Source organism: Amblyraja radiata, chromosome 34 (assembly GCF_010909765.2).
Source record: "Amblyraja radiata isolate CabotCenter1 chromosome 34, sAmbRad1.1.pri, whole genome shotgun sequence".
Classification (NCBI taxonomy): Eukaryota; Metazoa; Chordata; class Chondrichthyes; order Rajiformes; family Rajidae; genus Amblyraja; species Amblyraja radiata.
The window spans coordinates 8,755,274-8,773,786 of record NC_045989.1 but is presented as its reverse complement, the minus strand read 5'-3'; the positions used below and the strand labels follow the sequence as shown (position 1 = coordinate 8,773,786).

The window sequence follows — 18,513 nt, the reverse complement described above, 5'->3', positions numbered from 1 at the left end:
TGGAGGCAAGCCCGTTAAGGGCTTTGTAAACATAAAGAAGGAGCTTGAAATTGATTCTGAACCGCACTGGGAGCCAGTGGAGAGAGGCCAGGATCGGGGTGATGCGCTCCCTTTTTCGGGTGCCCGTCAGAAGTCTCGCTGCAGCGTTTTGGACCAATCGCAGGCGGGACAGGGATGATTGGCTGATGCCAGTGTAAAGGGAGTTGCAGTAATCAAGGCGGGAGGAGATAAATGAGTGGATGATCTTTTCGTGGTCGTCAAATTGGAGGAATGGTTTTATTTTTGCTATCGTGCGAAGCTGGAAGAAGCTCGCTTTCACCACGGCATTGACTTGTTTGTCAAACTTCAACGCTGAGTCAAATATGACGCCAAGGTTTTTGTAAGGGGATACCAAGGCCGCCTGCTATCGCTTTGATGGACTCCGAGGGGCCGAGTAGGATGACCTCAGACTTGCTCTTATTTAGTTGGAGGAAGTTCTGGGCCATCTAACACTTTATATCCTCGAGGCAGTGCATAAGGCTTAGTATTGATCGGTTGTTGGGTGTCAGGAGGAGATAGAGTTGTGTATCGTCTGCATAGCAGTGGAAGGAAATGCCGTGCCTTTGAATGACTTGGCCTTAGGGGAGCATATACAGGGAGAAGAGAATGGGGCCTAGGATGGAGCCTTGTGGAACCCCACAGCAGAGGCTAGCTGGGGAGGAGAAAGAGTTGCCTATGTTTGTAGAGAAACTCCTACCTTTGAGGTAGGAGACGAACCAGCTCAGGGCAGCGCCATCAATACCAACCCCATACCGGAGACGGTCAATTAGGATGGTGTGGTCCACTGTAACAAATGCTGCCCTGAGGTTGAGAAGGAGCAGAATTGCACAGTCGCCAGAGTCAATGGTGAGATGCAGGTCGTTATGTACCTTCAACAAGGCAAACTCTGTGCTGTGGTGGGTCCTGAAACCTGATTGGTAATTTCCAGGATGGCATTTTGGTGTAGGTAAGGCATTAGTTGATTTAAAATTACCTTCTCAAGGACTTTTGAAAGGAAAGGCAGTTTGGAAATAGGTCTGTAGTTGCTAGGCAAGGTGGGGTCTAGGTTAGGTTTTTTCAGGTGGGGCTGGACCACCGCATGCTTGAAGCAGGTAGGAACACTGCCAGTGGCCAGAGAACTGTTGATGACAGCGAGGATGCAGGGACCGGCTATTGCAATGACATCCTTCAGAAGGGCAGAGGGGACAACGTTGAGGGGGCAGGTAGCAGGGTTCATAGTGGAGACCAGCTTTACAAGGGAGGGTAGAGCAACGGGTTGGAAACAGTCTAATTTAGAAGAACAGACCAATGAGATAGCTAGGTCACGGATGGGAGGGGAAATATTCGTTCTGATGTTCTTAACTTCGCTGGTGAAAAATGTAGTAAATTCTTCGCACTAAGCTGGTACTGGGGGCAGAACATATGACAGAGGTAATGGTACTAAAAAGGACCTTGGAGTTATGGGCGTTTTTGGAGATAAGGTTGGAAGTATTGCGTTCTCGCAGACTTTACTGCTTCCTGGTATTTGAGAAGATTGTTTCTCAGAAGTTCAAAGGAAATTTGAAGCTTATCAGATTTATACTTCCGTTCTGATTTTCTGCATTCTCTTCTTCGGCCTCTGGTGGTGCCATAGAGCCAGGGCCAGCCTTCAGGCTTAGGCTTTTTCATTTTAAGAGGAGCAACAGAATCCAGGATGGAAGAACAAGTGGTATTGAATAAAGAAATTAGGTCGTCAGTGCTGAGATGGAGGGGAGACACCTCGATGGTGCAGATGTCGGGGGCGGCTGTGAGAGTCTCAGAGAACTTACTGGCAATCGAAGAGTTTACGTAGTGGGAGTAGCGAGCAGGGAGATGGGATTTTGGGGGAGAGAAAGGCAGAGATGCATCGAATATAATTGCATATCATGATTTGACAGAGAGGCATCAATAATTTCTGAGACCAGACGATGGCACCAGGTGGAGTGTATGGCCAAGCTTGTGCGTGGGACCAGTGGTAAGTAGAGTCAGATTGAAGGACTCAATCAATGCCTCTCATGATTTCATAAACCTTTAAGGTTACCCATTTTCCACCAAAGCTCCAAGGAAAAAAAGTCCCACTCTATCCAACCTTTCCTTATAACTCCAGCCCTCCAGGCCTGGTAACAAACCTTGCAAATCTTTTCTGCACTCTCTCTAGCTTCTGTGACCGAAAGAATACAGAAATCAGCTCTGCACCTCAGCTTGGAGACTGGTTAAAAATATCAAACCCAGGCCCACATTTTTAATTATTATTGCAACTCAGGAACCATGCACATTTATGGAAGAGTAAGAGAATTTAAAACAATTTAAAAAACAACCTGCAGCAGAGGCTCAGTGGATAAAGCAGCATCTGTGAAGGCAAAGAGTTCATTTACATTTCATGCCGATGCCTTGTTCCGAAGCAGGGTCTCGACCTGAAACATGGACTGTTCTGTTACTGTGCCTCAGGAAGTGCTGCCTGACCCTTTAGACTAAACGTTAGTGCTACAGTGCAGAAACAGGCCCTTGGGCCAGAGTCTGTGCCGACCAGCCATCTCCACACTAGGGACAATTGTTACTGAAGCCAATTAACCTGCAACTTACACGTATTTGAATTCTGGGAGCAAACCGGAGCCCTCGGAGAGAACGCACACGGTCACGGGGAAGACATGCAAACTCCATACAGACAGCACCCGTAGTCAAGATCGAACCCGGGTCTCAGGCATTGTAAGGCAGCAACTCAACCGCTGCGCCACCGCGCCACCCACCAAGTTCCAAAAGCAGTTTGATTAATGCACCACACACAGTTATGCTTGGTTTGGATGATGTGGTGCTGTTGCCCTTTCAGCCACAATGCCGTCAACTTACAATACCGACAATGTACTCAAACCCAAATGATTTAGCTGGAGTAACTCAGCGGGACAGGCAGCATCTCTGGAGAGAAGGAATGGGTGACGTTTCAGATCGAGACCTTTCTTCCTGACCCAAAACATCACCCATTCCTTCTCTCCAGAGATGCTGCCTGTCCCGCTGAGTTACTCCAGCTAAATCATTTGGCTTTGAGTTACTGCAGCTTTTTGTGCCTATCTTCTGTTTAAACCAGCATCTGCAGTTCCTTCCTACACACTTTCACGCACAGGGGCCATGCTGACCATCGATCACCTGTTCACACTAGTTCTGTTACTCCACTTCTCTACACATTAGGGGCATATTTTGAGTAGAAGTCAATTAGTGCTCAAACCTGCATGTTGTTGGCATGTGGGAGGAAACCGGAGCACCCAGAGGAAAGCCATGCGGTGACAGGGAGAATATGCAAACTCCACGCAGACAGTACCAGTGGTCGGAGTCGAAGCCGGTTCTCTGGCGCTGTGAGGCAGCAACTCTACCATCTGCACCACTGTGCCGCCCTGTTGCCCAGTTAACACATAGTGACATTTGGGGTGGGGCAGAGGTAATTACAAAGGGAGGAGACCACTGTGGAAGCTGCTTCTGGAGTGCAATGTGATAAATTAATGTTACTCAGAAATGTAGAACCACACCTCAAATGATAAGGTTCATTTTTCTTTCAGCTGCCAACTAACTTTGCTTTGGCAAACATTCTGCCTTTGGAACAGAGTTCTTGCTACCTCGTTCCTTTATTTGACAAAATATCAAGTGGGCGGTGCTGCTGGAGTGAGTCCCTGCTCTGGGCCACACACCATCAATGATCGGCATCAAGGGCTTCTTGTGCACCTGCGCCTTTTTGCTGTACCGGCCCCCACCGATGGTTTCAGGTAAGAATTCAGGAATAAGTAGTGAATCACTAAGATAGACACAAAAAGCTGGAGTAACTCAGGGGGACAGGCAGCATCTCTGGAGAGAAGGAATGGGTGACGTTAGTCACAAGACTGTTATCGCAGAAACAGCAGATTAGAAGAAACAACAAAAGCACTGCAAGAGTTACAGGAGCAGATGGGAAAAATTGGCTCAAGAGGCAATGAGAATGGATCCAGGAACGACAGGAGATGGAGCAGACATGGGTTAAATGGTCAAAGATCTTCAGATCCCTATGGATTTCAGAGCTTTCTCCTGTTCCTTTAGATCTTTTCCCAGAGCGTTGTTTTAACCAACAACACAGGATAACAGGTGGTTGGTGATGTGTTGTGGAAGTGCAACGAGGAGGTGGGGAGCTCTGCTGAGATGTTAGGGTTGATGATAATCATTCCCAAAGCTGCCCCGCGATTGTGTACACAGCTGGAAAGCTGCTGCCTTGCACACGGACCCTGTGCTCTGCGTTGCTGCAGGCCAACAAAGAAAAGTTGACTTAAAGGCAGCTGCTGCTTTGCAGCCAACCACATACCCGACAACTGGCCCAAGACCAGCACAGACCATTGTCTCTTGGAGAAGCCCAACTCCCTCAGCTGCACAAGGTGTGTGGCCGGGCAAACCCCGGGCAGAGAGACACAAAACTAAATCACAAGCTCAAGAAATGCTTTTTTTTTTTAAAACAAAACTATTTTCTTCAATCCCAACGGCGTGGCTCATGTTGTCGACGTCCCCGTGGTGAGCCCTGTCAACTCACCTCAGTCAGGTGAACGACAACAAACAGAGACAGCAGTAGAGCCGCAGCTTGGAGCCAACACGGGGCAAGCGCCCTTTTTAGGGTGGGCACCTACGGATGTCGAACCAGATGGCATCACCCTGCTGCATAGTTCTGCTGCCTCAAACGCAAACGGTACAGTTGGATGATCAGCCATGATCATATTGAATGGCGGTGCAGGCTCGAAGGGCCGAATGGCCTACTCCTGCACCTAATTTCTATGTTTCTATGTTTCTAAGAAGAATCCCAATGGTTGGTGAACATTGAGAGGCAGAGTCCAGTGGGGACACCATTTTAACAAAGAAAGCGATATCACTCCAGGGGCCCACGAGAGACAATGGTGTTTTTCTTGACAGATGCGAACTCTACTGAGTATGCCATTATTCAATGTACAGACACTAAAAATCAAGATTTTTATTCATGTTTTTTTGTGCTGCATATATTTTAGTTTATATAGTTTACTTTAGAGATACAGCGTAGAAACACACCCTTCGGCCCACTGAGTCAATGCCAACCATCATTCATGCTAGTTCTATGTTATCCCACTTTCTCATCCACTCCCTAGACATTAGAAGTCACAAGCTTACAAACTCACACGTCTTTGTGTTGTGGGAGGAAATTGGAGCATCTGCAGGAAACTCACGTGGTCACAGGGAGATCGTGCAAACTCCTCACAACCAGTAAGTTTATCACAAATAAAGTTTATTTTTGAAATTATATTTTTTTAAACTCCCCCAGTTGATAAATGGCAGAGAACCTCGCTCATTTAGAGAAGTCCTGCCGCATCATCAATTATTGTAGAGATAAATTATTATTCCTTTTGCCCCCCCCATCAGATTCTAAACTATTTGCGTTTTAAGTGCACATCTTTACGAGATAAGTCATTTAAAACTGGGGTGTGTCGAAACTTCTCCTCTTGGAGAGTGATGAATCTCTGGCATTCTCTGCCCCTGAGGGTGCTGGAGGATATTCTCATCAGGTATAGATACCTGGAGATGGATAAGTATTTGAAGGAGAGGAGTTGCGGGCTCTGGGGAACTGGCAGAGGTGTTGAGGCCAGCATAGATCAGCTGTGACCATAGCACTCGCCCAGAGGCTGATTATGGCAGGGGAGGGTAGTGGGACCTCATGATCTTGCCCTGATCCTAATTCCTTGTGGTTGTGTTCTTTGTGGGTGAGTTTGGTTGCAGGTCCAACTGGGCATAGGCAGCCTTCTCAATTGTGTTGCTGTTGCACTGCATGTCTCACAGGCACACCGTTTACGACACATCACACAGATAGAGGTTTGATTCCCTGGTAACTGTCCTCATTAGTACAACTGGTCTCGCCACAGAGATATTCCATTTGTTTGTATATTTGCCTCCACCACCGCCAGGCAGTGTGAACTAACTTGCAAAAAGTAAACGGCTGGAGGAACTCAGCAGGTCAGGCAGCTTACGTGGGGAGGCAAAGGAACAGTCGACATTTTGGATCGAGATGATGTATCAGAACTCGCTGGATCTAATAGGAAAACCCACTTGATTTTTTTCTCTTTTCCAGTTCTGAAAAAGGGTCTGAGGCTTAAAACGAGAACTCTGTGTCTCTTTCCGTAGATGCTGCCTGACCTACTGAGTGCTTCCTGCTATTTCTCCTTTTATTTCAGGTTTCAAGCATAAGCTCATAAACTCATAAGGTATAGTAGAATTAGGCCGTTCGTCCCATCAAATCTACTCCGCCATTCAAACATGACTGATCCATCTCTCCCTCCTAATCCCATTCTCTGCCTTCTCCCCATAACCTCTGACATCTGTACTAATCAAGAATCTGCAGATTTTTAAGCTTGTCTTGCCAGGTGCTATGACAGAGACTAATCTTCGCCCGTCTCTTGACCGAATGCAGACACCCACATTCAGGCCTTATAACGAGTTTCCATTTTTTTCTGGTTTTGTTATGTTCACTTTCCTCTCAGGAATGTTTTTGATCCTGTGAATCGTTTCCTTTTCAGCTCCGTTTCCATTTCTCATGTACCATTCCCTTTCCTGACTCACCAACTGATCACCAGCTTTCCTTCCTCAACACACCGTAGAACTGCCTGTGTAAAATGGAGTCGAACATTTCCAATGCTTTCATTGCGATGCTACGCAGCAGAACGGCCTTTTTGTATACAAAACAAAAGCACCAACCATTTCCAATTACACCAGCATTGACCCAAATTAAAAGAGGCAAGTCTTGCAAAGACTAGAAAGCAACAAGGCTTGGGGAAGGTTGGTTCGATCAAAAGATATCTAAATAGCCTAGAACGACAGGGAAATTTGTGATCAGTTTCTTCTTTGCATGCAGCGGTTTCACCAATACAGCTCCCACAAGGTGGCATATTCAATGATTTATGGTTCAGCACCTAACTGCTCGTTTCACTTTTATTGATGATAGATTTGGGACGATCAGCCATGATCACAATGAATGACTGTGCTGGCTCAAAGGGCCGAATGGCCTCCTCCTGCACCTATTTTCTATGTTTCTACAATAGTTGACTTTCAAAACGAGATACAACATGGATTCCAGGCAGCAGCATATCAGTCCACACCGACTCAAAAACGTCCCATGAAGGTAGAGTATACAAGTGGTCAATTTCAGTGCTTTATTTGCATTGTTAAAACATTTGTGATTAGCACACAGAATCCTGGAACCTTGAAGTAACTTGCAACATATCTCCATCCAAAGGAGCCAGTACAATTGGATCCAAGGACACAGACTATCTTGTATCACTAAGCACTAAAAGGAAAATCTCACTGTTAATTGGGCATTTTTTAGCATAAGAAGCCAATTGTTCCATCAGCAATAAAGATGAATGGGCAGCTAGATATGCTGAGCTGTAGATTGGTGAAGTTACTGTGTGCAAACAGGAATTCCTAACATGTCCACATATTTTTGTTGGCTTCATCCTTTCCTAAGCCTTGTGGTTTTCCAATTTCAGGTCTGCAGCTGTGGAATTCACAACGATGATACATACTGAACAAAAATAACAATTAAATCACATTGGTCCCTTAAGACAGACTTGCAACTTGATGTGTGTGTTGATGTGAGGGCCACTTACCATCTCAGAGACAGAGTCAGCAAGATCTGGCAGCTTCTGAATGTTATCAACTTCATCTTCTTGTGACTCTTCTGTAATAAGAAAAAGAACCATCATTTACATTTTGGACAACAGAATGAATGTGTTAAATAGAAGCACGGAAAATGAAACGCAATCCAGCACTGACATTCATGGCTCTGAAGTACTTACACAACATTGCATCAGCAAAACATGTTGATCACAGTTTTTTTGGTCTTTGTACAATGAAAACGTTAAAGAATTCATCAAACTAGATCAGTTCCATCAATAAGTTACATCCAGCATCATGTAAAATCTGTACCACACTCTAGCTACCAAGTCAAGGATGTAGTGAGGAGATCAGAACTCGTAGCTCAGGTCTACGCTGCAGTTAAATTCAGAAGCCGTGCTGCATCATTAGAGGATACCTTTTAAGATGTGATATTAATCCAGCCCAGCCTTTTATTTCTGCTTAATGCAAACATTTCCCAAGATGGAGGAGGGGAGTGTTCCCATTCCCCCAACCACCTCCACCCTATCCCAACTCCCCCATGTATTTATCCCACTACTTAAAATAACATTTTGTCCATACTTAAAATACCAAGTTAGACTATCCCAGAAACAAAGAACTGCAGATGTTGTTTTATACCAAAGTTAGACCCAAAGTGCTGGAGTAACTCAGGTCAGGCATCGGTAGAGGTATGCGGTAGAGAACATACTGACTGATTGCATCACAGGTTGCATTTGGCAACTCGAACTGCAAGGAACGAAAGAGAATTTCTTGATGAGTGTTAAATCTGCGACATAGGCCCACCGAGTCCATGCCAACCTTCAATCCCTCTTTTACATTATTTGTTTCATTCTTCCTGCATTCTCCTGATCTCCCCCCAGATTCAACCATTTACCTATTCATAATGGGCAATTAACCTTCCTAACCAGCATGTCTTTGCAACTTTGGAAGAAACCGGAGCACCCAGGGAAATCCACATGGCCTTTAGGGGAACGTGCAAACTCCACATAGACAGTACTGGAGGCCAGGCTGAACCCAGGTATCTGGCACTGAGAGGTGGTAACTCCATCAGCTGTGCCATGCCGCTGCACTGAGTGTTTCCGGCACTTTCTGTCTTTGTTTCAGTTTTTCAACATCTCGCAGAGTCAGAAACAGGCCTTTAGGCCCAACTTGCCCACACCGGACAATATGTCCTATCTACATCAGTCCCACCTGCCTGCGTTTCGCCCATATCCTTTTATACCCATCCTAGAGTTTAGAAGGATGAGGGGGAACCTCATTGAAACTTACTGAATAGTGAAAGGCCTGGATAGAGTGAATGTGGAGAGGATGTTTCCTCTAGTGGGAGAGTCTAGGACCAGAGGCCATAGCCTAAGAATAAGAGGACGTACCTTTAGAAAGGAGATGAGGAGGAATGTCTTAAGTCAGAGGGTGGTGAATCTGTGGAACTCTTTGCCAGATATGGCTATGGAGGCCGTCAATGGATATTTTTAAGGTGGAGATTGACAGATTCTTGATTAGTACGGGTGTCAGGGGTTATTATGCGATGACAGTAGAATGTAGTTGAGAGTGAAAGATAGATTAGCCAATGATTGAATGGTGGAGACGACATGATGGCCCGAATGCTCCTAGAACTTATGAACTTATCCATGTACCTGTCTAAATGTTTCTTAAACATTGTGATAGTACCGTCTCGACTACTTCCTCCAGCAGCTAGTTCCATACATCCACCACACTCCGTGAGAAAAACTTACCCCTATTAAATCTTTCCCCTCCTCACCTTAAACCTATGGCCTCTGGTTCTCGAAACTCCTGTTACATTTTTATGTACATTTCAGATCAGAAAATAGTGTTGACTGAATAAGGACTATGAAGGCACCACAGCTTTATCCACACACACACTCATTCCACTGGGTGGCGTCCGTGATGGCCACCTTGCCAACAGTCTGTCTCGTCCCTTCCCTGTTTTTTCAGCCACTTATCTCGACGGAGATGCAGTTTTTTTTCCGTGTTGCATCTCCATCCCCCCCCCCCCCCGCGGCCTACAACGTGAAGTGGCGTGGCCTTTCCTGGAGACCGTCCCGGAGCTTCAAGCCGCAGGTGCGGCGCGGACTTACCATCGTGGAGTCTGCGATCCTTTGCCAAGGAACGCCAGTAAAAGGGCTCCGACCGTGGACTTTAACACCGTGAAGCTGCGGTCTCAGGTAAGAAGCGTCCGACTCTGGAGCACCATGCCGCAGAGTGTTCCGATCGATCCCGACGCTGGAGTTTCGATCATCCCGACGCGAGTGCCTGGACATTGGACCGTCGGCAGCGGCGAACTGTGGAGGGTTCAAAGGCCCCAACCACGGGTGACCAAAGGAGGAAGATGACTGAACTTTATTGCCTTCCAGCACAGTAAGGAATGTGGATTCCACTGCGGTGGTTGTTTATGTTAAATTTTATTTTGTGTGGCTGTGTGTATTGTGGCTTTTCACTTAGTTTGGCTGTATGGTAACTCAAATTTCACTGTACCTTAATTGGTTAAGTGACGATCAACGCGAACTTGAACTTGAACTTCTCATACATTTCCACTGTTACAACAGATGGAAAGAACAAATGTCCATGACTTTGAAACGTTTTCAGTTCTCAGGATATCCAAAAGCAATTCACAGCCAAATAGTTATTTTGGAAGTGATGTCACAGTAGTCTTGTAGACGGACACCTTCCAAAACAATTTCCCAACCTATTGAGTAGTTTATTGCAAGTCAGCTGGGATCTTCCAGTCAAGCATGTTGCCAACTGGTCTGACAGATGCAAGAGATTACAATCTCAACACAGGGACTGATGAACTTTAGAAAGTCAGCTATAGATGCAAGGTTGTATTACGCACTTTGTTGCCACATGCAGTATCTGAATTGATGCTACTTGGGTTAATATCTGCGCAAAAAACGTTGTCACGTACCTCCACTGAACACAGCGAGACCCATGTTATAGCCAGTGTTTGTAAAGATAATATTGGGAGAGCCAAAAAAAAGACATACCATGTGGACACCTCAGACAATGAGGTGATTCAACACAGGGACAATGCCATCTCACATTTGCCACACTTGTGAGCAGTTTTGGGCCCCATATCTGAGGAAGGATCTGCTGGTGTTGGAGAGGATCCAGAGAAGGTTTACACGAATGATTCCAGGGATAAATGGGTTCACATATGAGGAACATTTGATGGCTCTGGGCCTGTAGTTGCTGGAGTTTAAATGATGAGAGGGGACCTCATTGAAACTTACCAAATAAGGAAGGGCCTAGATAGAGTGTTTCCAGTAGTGGGAGAGTCCAGCATCAGAGGGCACAGCCTTAGAATAAAATAACGTAAATTTAGAATGGAAATGAGGAGTAAATTTATTTGGCCAGACTGTGGTGAATCTGTGGAATTCATTGCCATTCTTACAATCTGTGGAGGCAAATCATTGGGTATTTTTATAGCGGTGATTGATAGGTTGTTGATAATTAAGGGCGACAAAGGTTATGGGGGCAGGAGAATGGGGGTGAGAGGGATCAGCTACGATTGAATGGCGGAGTAGACTCGGTGGGCCTATTGGTCTCATGGGGAAAGACTTGAACTATATTTCGCCTTCCACCACAGTGAGGAGTGTGTAGGAGTCACTGTGGTGGATGTTCAAATGTTAAAAGGTGTTTTGTTTGTTTTGTCCCCAAGATGGCTGCCGGAAGGGAGAGTGAACGCTGGCGCCAGTAGCTGCCGCCGCTCTCTCTTTGAATTGTGTGTTGTTGATGTCACTACTATTTTGTTATTGTTTTATTCTGCTTATATGTCTTGTAATCTGCTTATTAAATTTTGTAAGGCGTCCTTGAGAGTCTTTGAAAGGCGCCCATAAGTATAATGTTAATAATAATTTAAAAAATAATAATTCTACTTCTATGTCTTATGATCTTTTGCTGAAGTTCTGGGCAGAATGGGAGCAGCTTTGGCTTGAGATAAACATGAGAAATGGACGAACTGAAGAGAAGCGCCACATCCACACAGAACAAGCTCCCCTGTTAAGGAAGGGAAGACAAAACAGGGTGAGGCAAATCCCAGCAAGCAGCTCAACTCCCGAGGGCCTACATCACAGTTATAAAAACAGAACGTTCATTTCTAAACAGGATACATGATCAAAAAGGTTAGCAGGTTGACATGCAAAAAGCAATGTGGTTTGACTTCATGTTAGTGAAAACTTGTCCACAGATAGCATTCTTCCATTAAAGATACAGTGCCCTCCATAATGTTTAGGACAAAGACCCATCATTTATTTATTTGCCTCTGTACTCCACAATTTGAGATTTGTAATAGAAAAAAAAATCACATGTGGATAAAGTGCACATTGTCAGGTTTTATTGAAGGCCATTTTTATACATTTTGGTTTCACCATGTGGAAATTACAGCTGTGTTTGTTTATCCATAGTCCCCCCACCCCCCACACATTTCAGGGTGCCTTAATGTTTGGGACAGATGGCTTCACAGGTGTTTGTAATTGCTCAGGTGTATTTCATTGCCGCCTTAATGCAGGTATAAGAGAGCTCTCACACCTAGTCTTTCCTCCAGTCTTTCCATCACATTTGTAAACTTTTATTGCTGTTTATCAACATGAGGACCAAAGTTGTGCCAATGAAAGTCAAAGAAGCCATTATGAGACTGAGAAACCTTAGGCTTACCAAAATCATCTGTTTGGAACATCATTAAGAAGAAAGAGAGCACTGGTGGCTTACTAATAACAAAGGGACTGGCAGACCAAGGAAGAACTCCACAGCTGATGACAGAATTCTCTCTATAGTTAAGAAAAATCCCCAAACACCTGTTCGACAGAACAGAAACACGCTTCATGAGTCAGGTGTGGATTTGTCAATGACCACTGTCTGCAGAAGACTTCATGAACAGAAATACAGAGGCTACACTGCAAGATGCAAACCACTGGTTAGCCGCAATAATAAGATGGCCAGGTTTCGGTTTGCCAACAAGTACTAAAAAGAGCAACCACAGTTCTGGAAAAAGGTCTTGTGGACAGATGAAATGAAGAGTAACTTATATCAGAGTGATGGCAAGAGCAAAGTATGGAGGAGAGAAGAAACTGCCCAAGATCCAAAGCATACCACCTCAACTGTGAAACACGGTGGTGAGGGTGTTATGGCATGGGCATGCTGAAGATACTGGCTCACTTATCTTCATTGATGATACAATTGCTGATGGTAGTAGCATAATGAATTCTGAAGTGTATAGACACATCTTATCTGCTCAAGTTCACATATATGCCTCAACTCATAGGCTGGCAGTTCATTTTACAGCAAGACAATGATCCCATACATACAGCCAAAGCAACAAAGGAGTTTATCAAAGCTAAAAAATAGTCAATTCTTGAGTGGCCTAGTTAATCAACTGGTCTGAACCTAATTGAGCATGCCTTTTATATGCTGAAGAGAAAACTGAAGGGGACTAGCCCCCAAAACAAGCATGAGCTAAAGATGGCTGCAATACAGGCCTGGCAGAGCGTCACCAGAGAAGACACCCAGCGACTGGTGATGTCCATGAATCGCAGACTTCAAGCAGTCATTGCATGCAAAGGATATGCAGCAAAATACTAAACATGACTACTTTCATTTACATGACATTTGCTGTGTCTCAAACATTATGATGCCCTGAAATGGGGGGATTATATATAAACACTGCTGTAATCTCTACATGGTGAAACCAAAATGTATAGAAATGCCTTTATTAAAATCTGACAAATGTGCACTTTAACCACATGTGATTTTTTTTTCTATTACAATTGTGGAGTACAGAGGCAAATAAATAAATGATGGGTCTTTGTCCCAAACATTATGGCGAGCACTATAGACACAAACTGCTGGAGTAACTCAGCAGGACAGGCAGCATCTTCTTCAGAAGAAGGGTCTCAACCTGAAACGTCACCCATTCCTTCTATTGAGAGATGCTGCCTGTCCCGCTGAGTTACTCTAGCATTTTGTGTCTATCTTCAGTGAAAACCAGCATCTGCAGTTCCTTCCTACAGCATTCTTCCGTTAGTTTAGTTTATTGTCACGTGTACCGAGGTACAGTGAAAAGCTTTTTGTTGCGTGCTAACTAGTCAGCGGAAAGACTATACATGATTACAATCGAGCTGTCCACAGTGTACAGATACATGATAAAGGAAATAAAATTTAGCGCAAGATAAAGTCCAGTAAAATCTGATTAAAGATAGTCCAACGGTCTGCAATGAGGTAGATAATAACCCAGGACCGCTCTCTAGTTGTTGATAGGATGATTCAATGGCCTGATAACAGCTGGGAAGAAACTGTTCCTGAATCTGGACGTTTGTATTTTCACACGTCCCTATCTTTGGCAAGATGGGCGAGGGGAGAAGAGGGAGTGACCGCAGGTCCTCGATTATGCCGTGATGATTACAATTTTAGTGGAAAGATAATATTTTCAATCTCATATCCCTCTCCAACACAGCATTCCTTGAGAGGGGAACTTGAGAGGGCAACATTGCGAAGTGAAGAATTTCAGAGAGTGTGGAACTGAACATGACCACCAGGTGGCTTTGTAGGAAAACTAATTGTCACTGGTAGATGTTGAACAGATGGAGATGACTTGGGTCCCACAGACAAACCTGTTGTGATGCTGCAAGGAAGAATGTCATTGTTTTGTTTTGGTACATATGACAATAAAATACCCCTGACTCTTGACACACACACACACACACGGTTTGGAAGTGCTGTCACAGTAGTCTTGTAGACAGTCTCCTTCCAAAACAATTTCCTAAGTTTACACAAGTGTCTAGAAGACCACTAAAATCTGGATTAATAGAAATTAAAAATTGCAGTGAAACAAGGAATAAAAGCAAAATGAATACAAAAGCTGACCAATTAGACTTATTATCTTCCCCGGCAATACTCTGTAGATTGTTAAAGGAATTTGGTGCAGCGATTTGAAACAATTGTTGTTCAACGTTAATGTTCACACCAGCTTGGTAAAATTCAATTTTTTTAATTTAAAAAAAAATTCTAATTTTAACTGCAGAAGCCAAATCCGGCATATTTCTAAAAACAGTCACAAATGGGCAGATCAGGCGGAGCCACTCGGGTGTAATTGAGTTACTGTTGAACATTACAGAGACTGTTCCCGACAAGATGCCTGAGAAGCTGCTTTGTGCTCTCAGTATTTCCAGTTTGTATTTGTGCTGCTCAAAGACTCCAGTGCTCTCAAGTTAAGGAAATGCACTCATCCTGTGGATATTTATTGATTCAACCTGCAGGACACTGCAAATAAACTTCCTTTTCCAGGCTGCCCCATAAATAGAAATGCAGGCACAATTATTCTCTTCACTTTTAAGGTAAGGCATTATTTCAATTGGCTTTCCGCTGAATTTTAGTTAACCACCGATCTGCCATCCTCTCCATTCTGAAACAAAACCATTGACCAACAATCTCATTGACTGTTGAGGTCAAAAAAATTTCCATCCCTTCCCAGGATAGGTTCTTATCCACTCTTGCTCAATGCAAAAGGTTTTTGCAAATGTCCCATTTCTTGCCCAAACTGAATAACTAGTGAGATAATCACCGCAGGCAGGCTGGCGAGAGGCAACAATAGTTGTGGGTCTGGAGATGCATCTGACCAGCCAGGAGAAAGATGGAGAACTTCTTTCCCTGTTGGACATTTGCAAACGTTAGAACTGACACTGTCCTTAAACTGATTCACTGCATACATCGTGTATTGGAAAGAACTGCAGATGCTGGTTTAAATCGAAGATAGACATAAAATGTTAGAGTAACTCAGTGGGACAGGCAGCATCTCTGGAGAGAAGGAATGGGTGAAGAAGGGTCTCGACCCGAAACGTCAGCATTTTATGTCTATCACTGCATACATTACCATTCTAACAAATAAATGTAGAAACTATGGCAAATACTCAGCAGAGCAGACAGTTTGAGGAGAGATTTCCAGCATTTTCCGTTTTTATGCAGAATGCCAGCAACTGCAGATGTTTGCTCATCAATTGTATCTCTCGGCCTAACACTAATACTGTGTTACGAGTAAGTAGGTTGGCCACACTTAAAATAAAAATGTTGTACTCTTACAATTTATGGCGAGATTTGGCCAGTTCTCTGCAATTCTACCTCTCAGCCATACCATGGTACCAATGTAAATACTTCAGTAGGTACATGGAACAAGTTGCCGGTAGTTGAGGCAAGTGCCATCACAACATTTAAGAAACATTTAGGCAGGTACATGGATAGGATAGGTTTAGAGGGATATGGACCAAACGCAGGCAGGTGGGACTCGGGTAGATGAGGCATGTTGATCGGCGTGGGCAAGTTGGGCCGAAAGGCCTGATTCCATGCTGTATGACTGTATGAAATCAAGTACGTTTTTATATCAATGTAGCAGTTCCATGGTCATCATTACTGATGATAACTTTTAATTCCAGATGAATACATTTTAAGCAAAATACTAAGTGCTGGAGGAACTCAGTGGGTCAGTTAGCGTCTGGGAAGGGAATTACAGGGAATGGCTTAGGTCGGGACCCTTCTGCAGACTGGACAGTGTTTGTGAGCTGTCACAGATGCAGGTGGGGACGGATTGGACAAGTTCAAATAGAGGTATTTGAAGGGGAGGTAGTGGGGCAAGAGCAGTGAGAAACAATGGGTCTGCCAGGATTATCCTGCTTGTAGATTTTGGATATAGAAACGGGCAGTATGAAACGTGTAGTAAGGAACTGCAGATGCTGGTTTATATCGAAGATAGACACAAAATGTTGGAGGAACTCAGCGGGCCAGGCAGCATCTCTGGAGAGAAGGAATGGGTGACGTTTCGGGTCGAGACTGAAACGTCATCCATTGCTTCTACCCAGGAGATGCTGCCTGTCCCGCCGAGTTCCTCCAGCATTTTGTGCCTATTAACGGGCAGTGTAAGGTTGTGGCGCTGGACGGTTGGAGGTTGTGGTGTGGAGATCGGCAGAGGCGATGAGATCAGTGACTGTCTGGGAGATGGTGTTCATCCATGGGGACATAGTCCAGGAGTAGGTGGAGGCCATCCTGCCAGACTAAATAAATAAAGTTGAATTCCCTAGCTGCCTTGATGCGATTCATCTGTCTTGTACAGATTAATAATCCAAGTCAAACTGTTGAAGAATCCACTAAATTATGCACTCTGACCACACAGTAAAGCATCCATGAGCCTTGCAGTATTTATGCCAGTCTAGTTTCTGGTTACCACTGCATTCAGATGTCACACACACCATGAATACTGATCGAGCGCAGACAATCAATGAAAACAAGGAGCAAAACACACAGCAGATACTGGTTAGACAAACACGAACAGACAAGCTGAGCAACTTCTCCCAAGTTAATTCTTTTCCAAATTCCACTAATGTTTTCACACTCCAATTTCTATCTAACTTTTAAAAGAGGCCGGCTGAGCAAAACAAAACAAAGAGCCCCACACACTGATTAAACACAGACTGGATATAAAACTGCGGCTTAAACATTTACAGCCTCTAACTAATAGAACAGTAGACTGGAGGTGTTAATCCCGTGTGCCTTGAGTAGTCATTTCCAAGCAGAGGTACAAAGACTGAACAGGTTCCAGCTTAACGTGTGGTGCAGGTAGCAGTTTGAGAACATGTTGCCTGTATATTGTCTCCTCCACCGCTAAACATAGGGCCCTGGAGTCACAGACTGGCAGGCACCAGGAGATCAATGGCTGCTGTAGGTCGCCCAGTAGCTTTATTAAATAACCAGATAGAACAAGCTCTCACGAATCATATCACCTCTGAAATGGAGCAATACGGATCAGTACCAGGTGGTGAACCAACCACCCATGAAACAAGTGTGTAGGAAGATGCAGATGCTGTTTTAAACCGAAGATAGATACAAAATCTATCCAACGCCGCAGAAGGTTCGACCAGCCCCGACACGAGGTTTGATCGCCCGGCGCGGGGAGCTGACAACCCCCCGATGCAGGAGCTGAACGCCTTGACGCGGAGGGCCCGAACGCCTCCGGCTACGGGAGTCAAGACCGTCCCATCAATGAAGGGCTCGAGGCCCCTGAACGAGGAAGAACAAAAGGAAGAACTTGAACTTTATTTCACCTTCCATCACAGTGAGGAATGTGTAGGAGTCACTGTGGTGGATGCTCATGTTAAAATGTGTTTTTGAGTCTGTTGCTTTTAATTGTATGACTGACCTGGCCAGTGAAATTCTTCGTATGTTGCCAAACATACTTGGCGAATAAAATTGATTCTGAAAATGCTGGAGTAACACCACAGTGGGACAGGCAGCATCGCTAGAGAAAAGGAACGGGTGACGTTTCGGGTCGATTAATTTTGGATCGGCAATTTTCAAGCCGAGGTACAAAGAATGAACAGGTTCCAGCTTAACGTGTGGTGCAGGGAGCAGAGGGGTCTCGACCCGAAACGTCACCCATTCCTTCTCACCAGCGATACTGCCTGCCCCACTGAGTTACTAAAGCATTATGTATCTACCCATGAAACCAAGCCCTGATCAAACACACAGTTTGGGAGGGAGTACTGCAAGGGCCGTGGAAAGATGCAGCAGTCCAGGATTGAATGTTACCCTGACCTTGGCCACAGTCAGAGCACGCACACTTGGCACACTCTCCCAGCTCTCTCTCCAGTTTCTTCCCAATTCCCACAGCACAATAATTGGCTGCTGTAAGCAACACCTTCAGTGTAGTTAGTGGCAAAGAGAATCAGAGGAGTGTTGGTGGTCAACTCGAGAGACTGGATGTGGAGGGGTAAGGGGAAGGAAGGTGGGAGGGGGTGAGGGTAGCGGGGAGCAGGGTAAATG

The 18,513-nt window shown here is 44.8% G+C and overlaps 1 protein-coding gene across 8 annotated transcripts in view; it reads right to left on the bottom strand.

Moving 5' to 3' along the window:
* akap13 (A-kinase anchoring protein 13) overlaps positions 1 to 18,513 on the bottom strand; it is a 394,804-nt gene that overhangs the window by 190,829 nt on the left and 185,462 nt on the right. For all 8 annotated transcript variants that reach the window (XM_033050598.1, XM_033050601.1, XM_033050602.1 and 5 more), the window contains one exon: positions 7,668 to 7,738. In XM_033050598.1, coding sequence (XP_032906489.1) covers positions 7,668 to 7,738 — 71 coding nt within the window. The remainder of the gene's footprint in view (positions 1 to 7,667; positions 7,739 to 18,513) is intronic.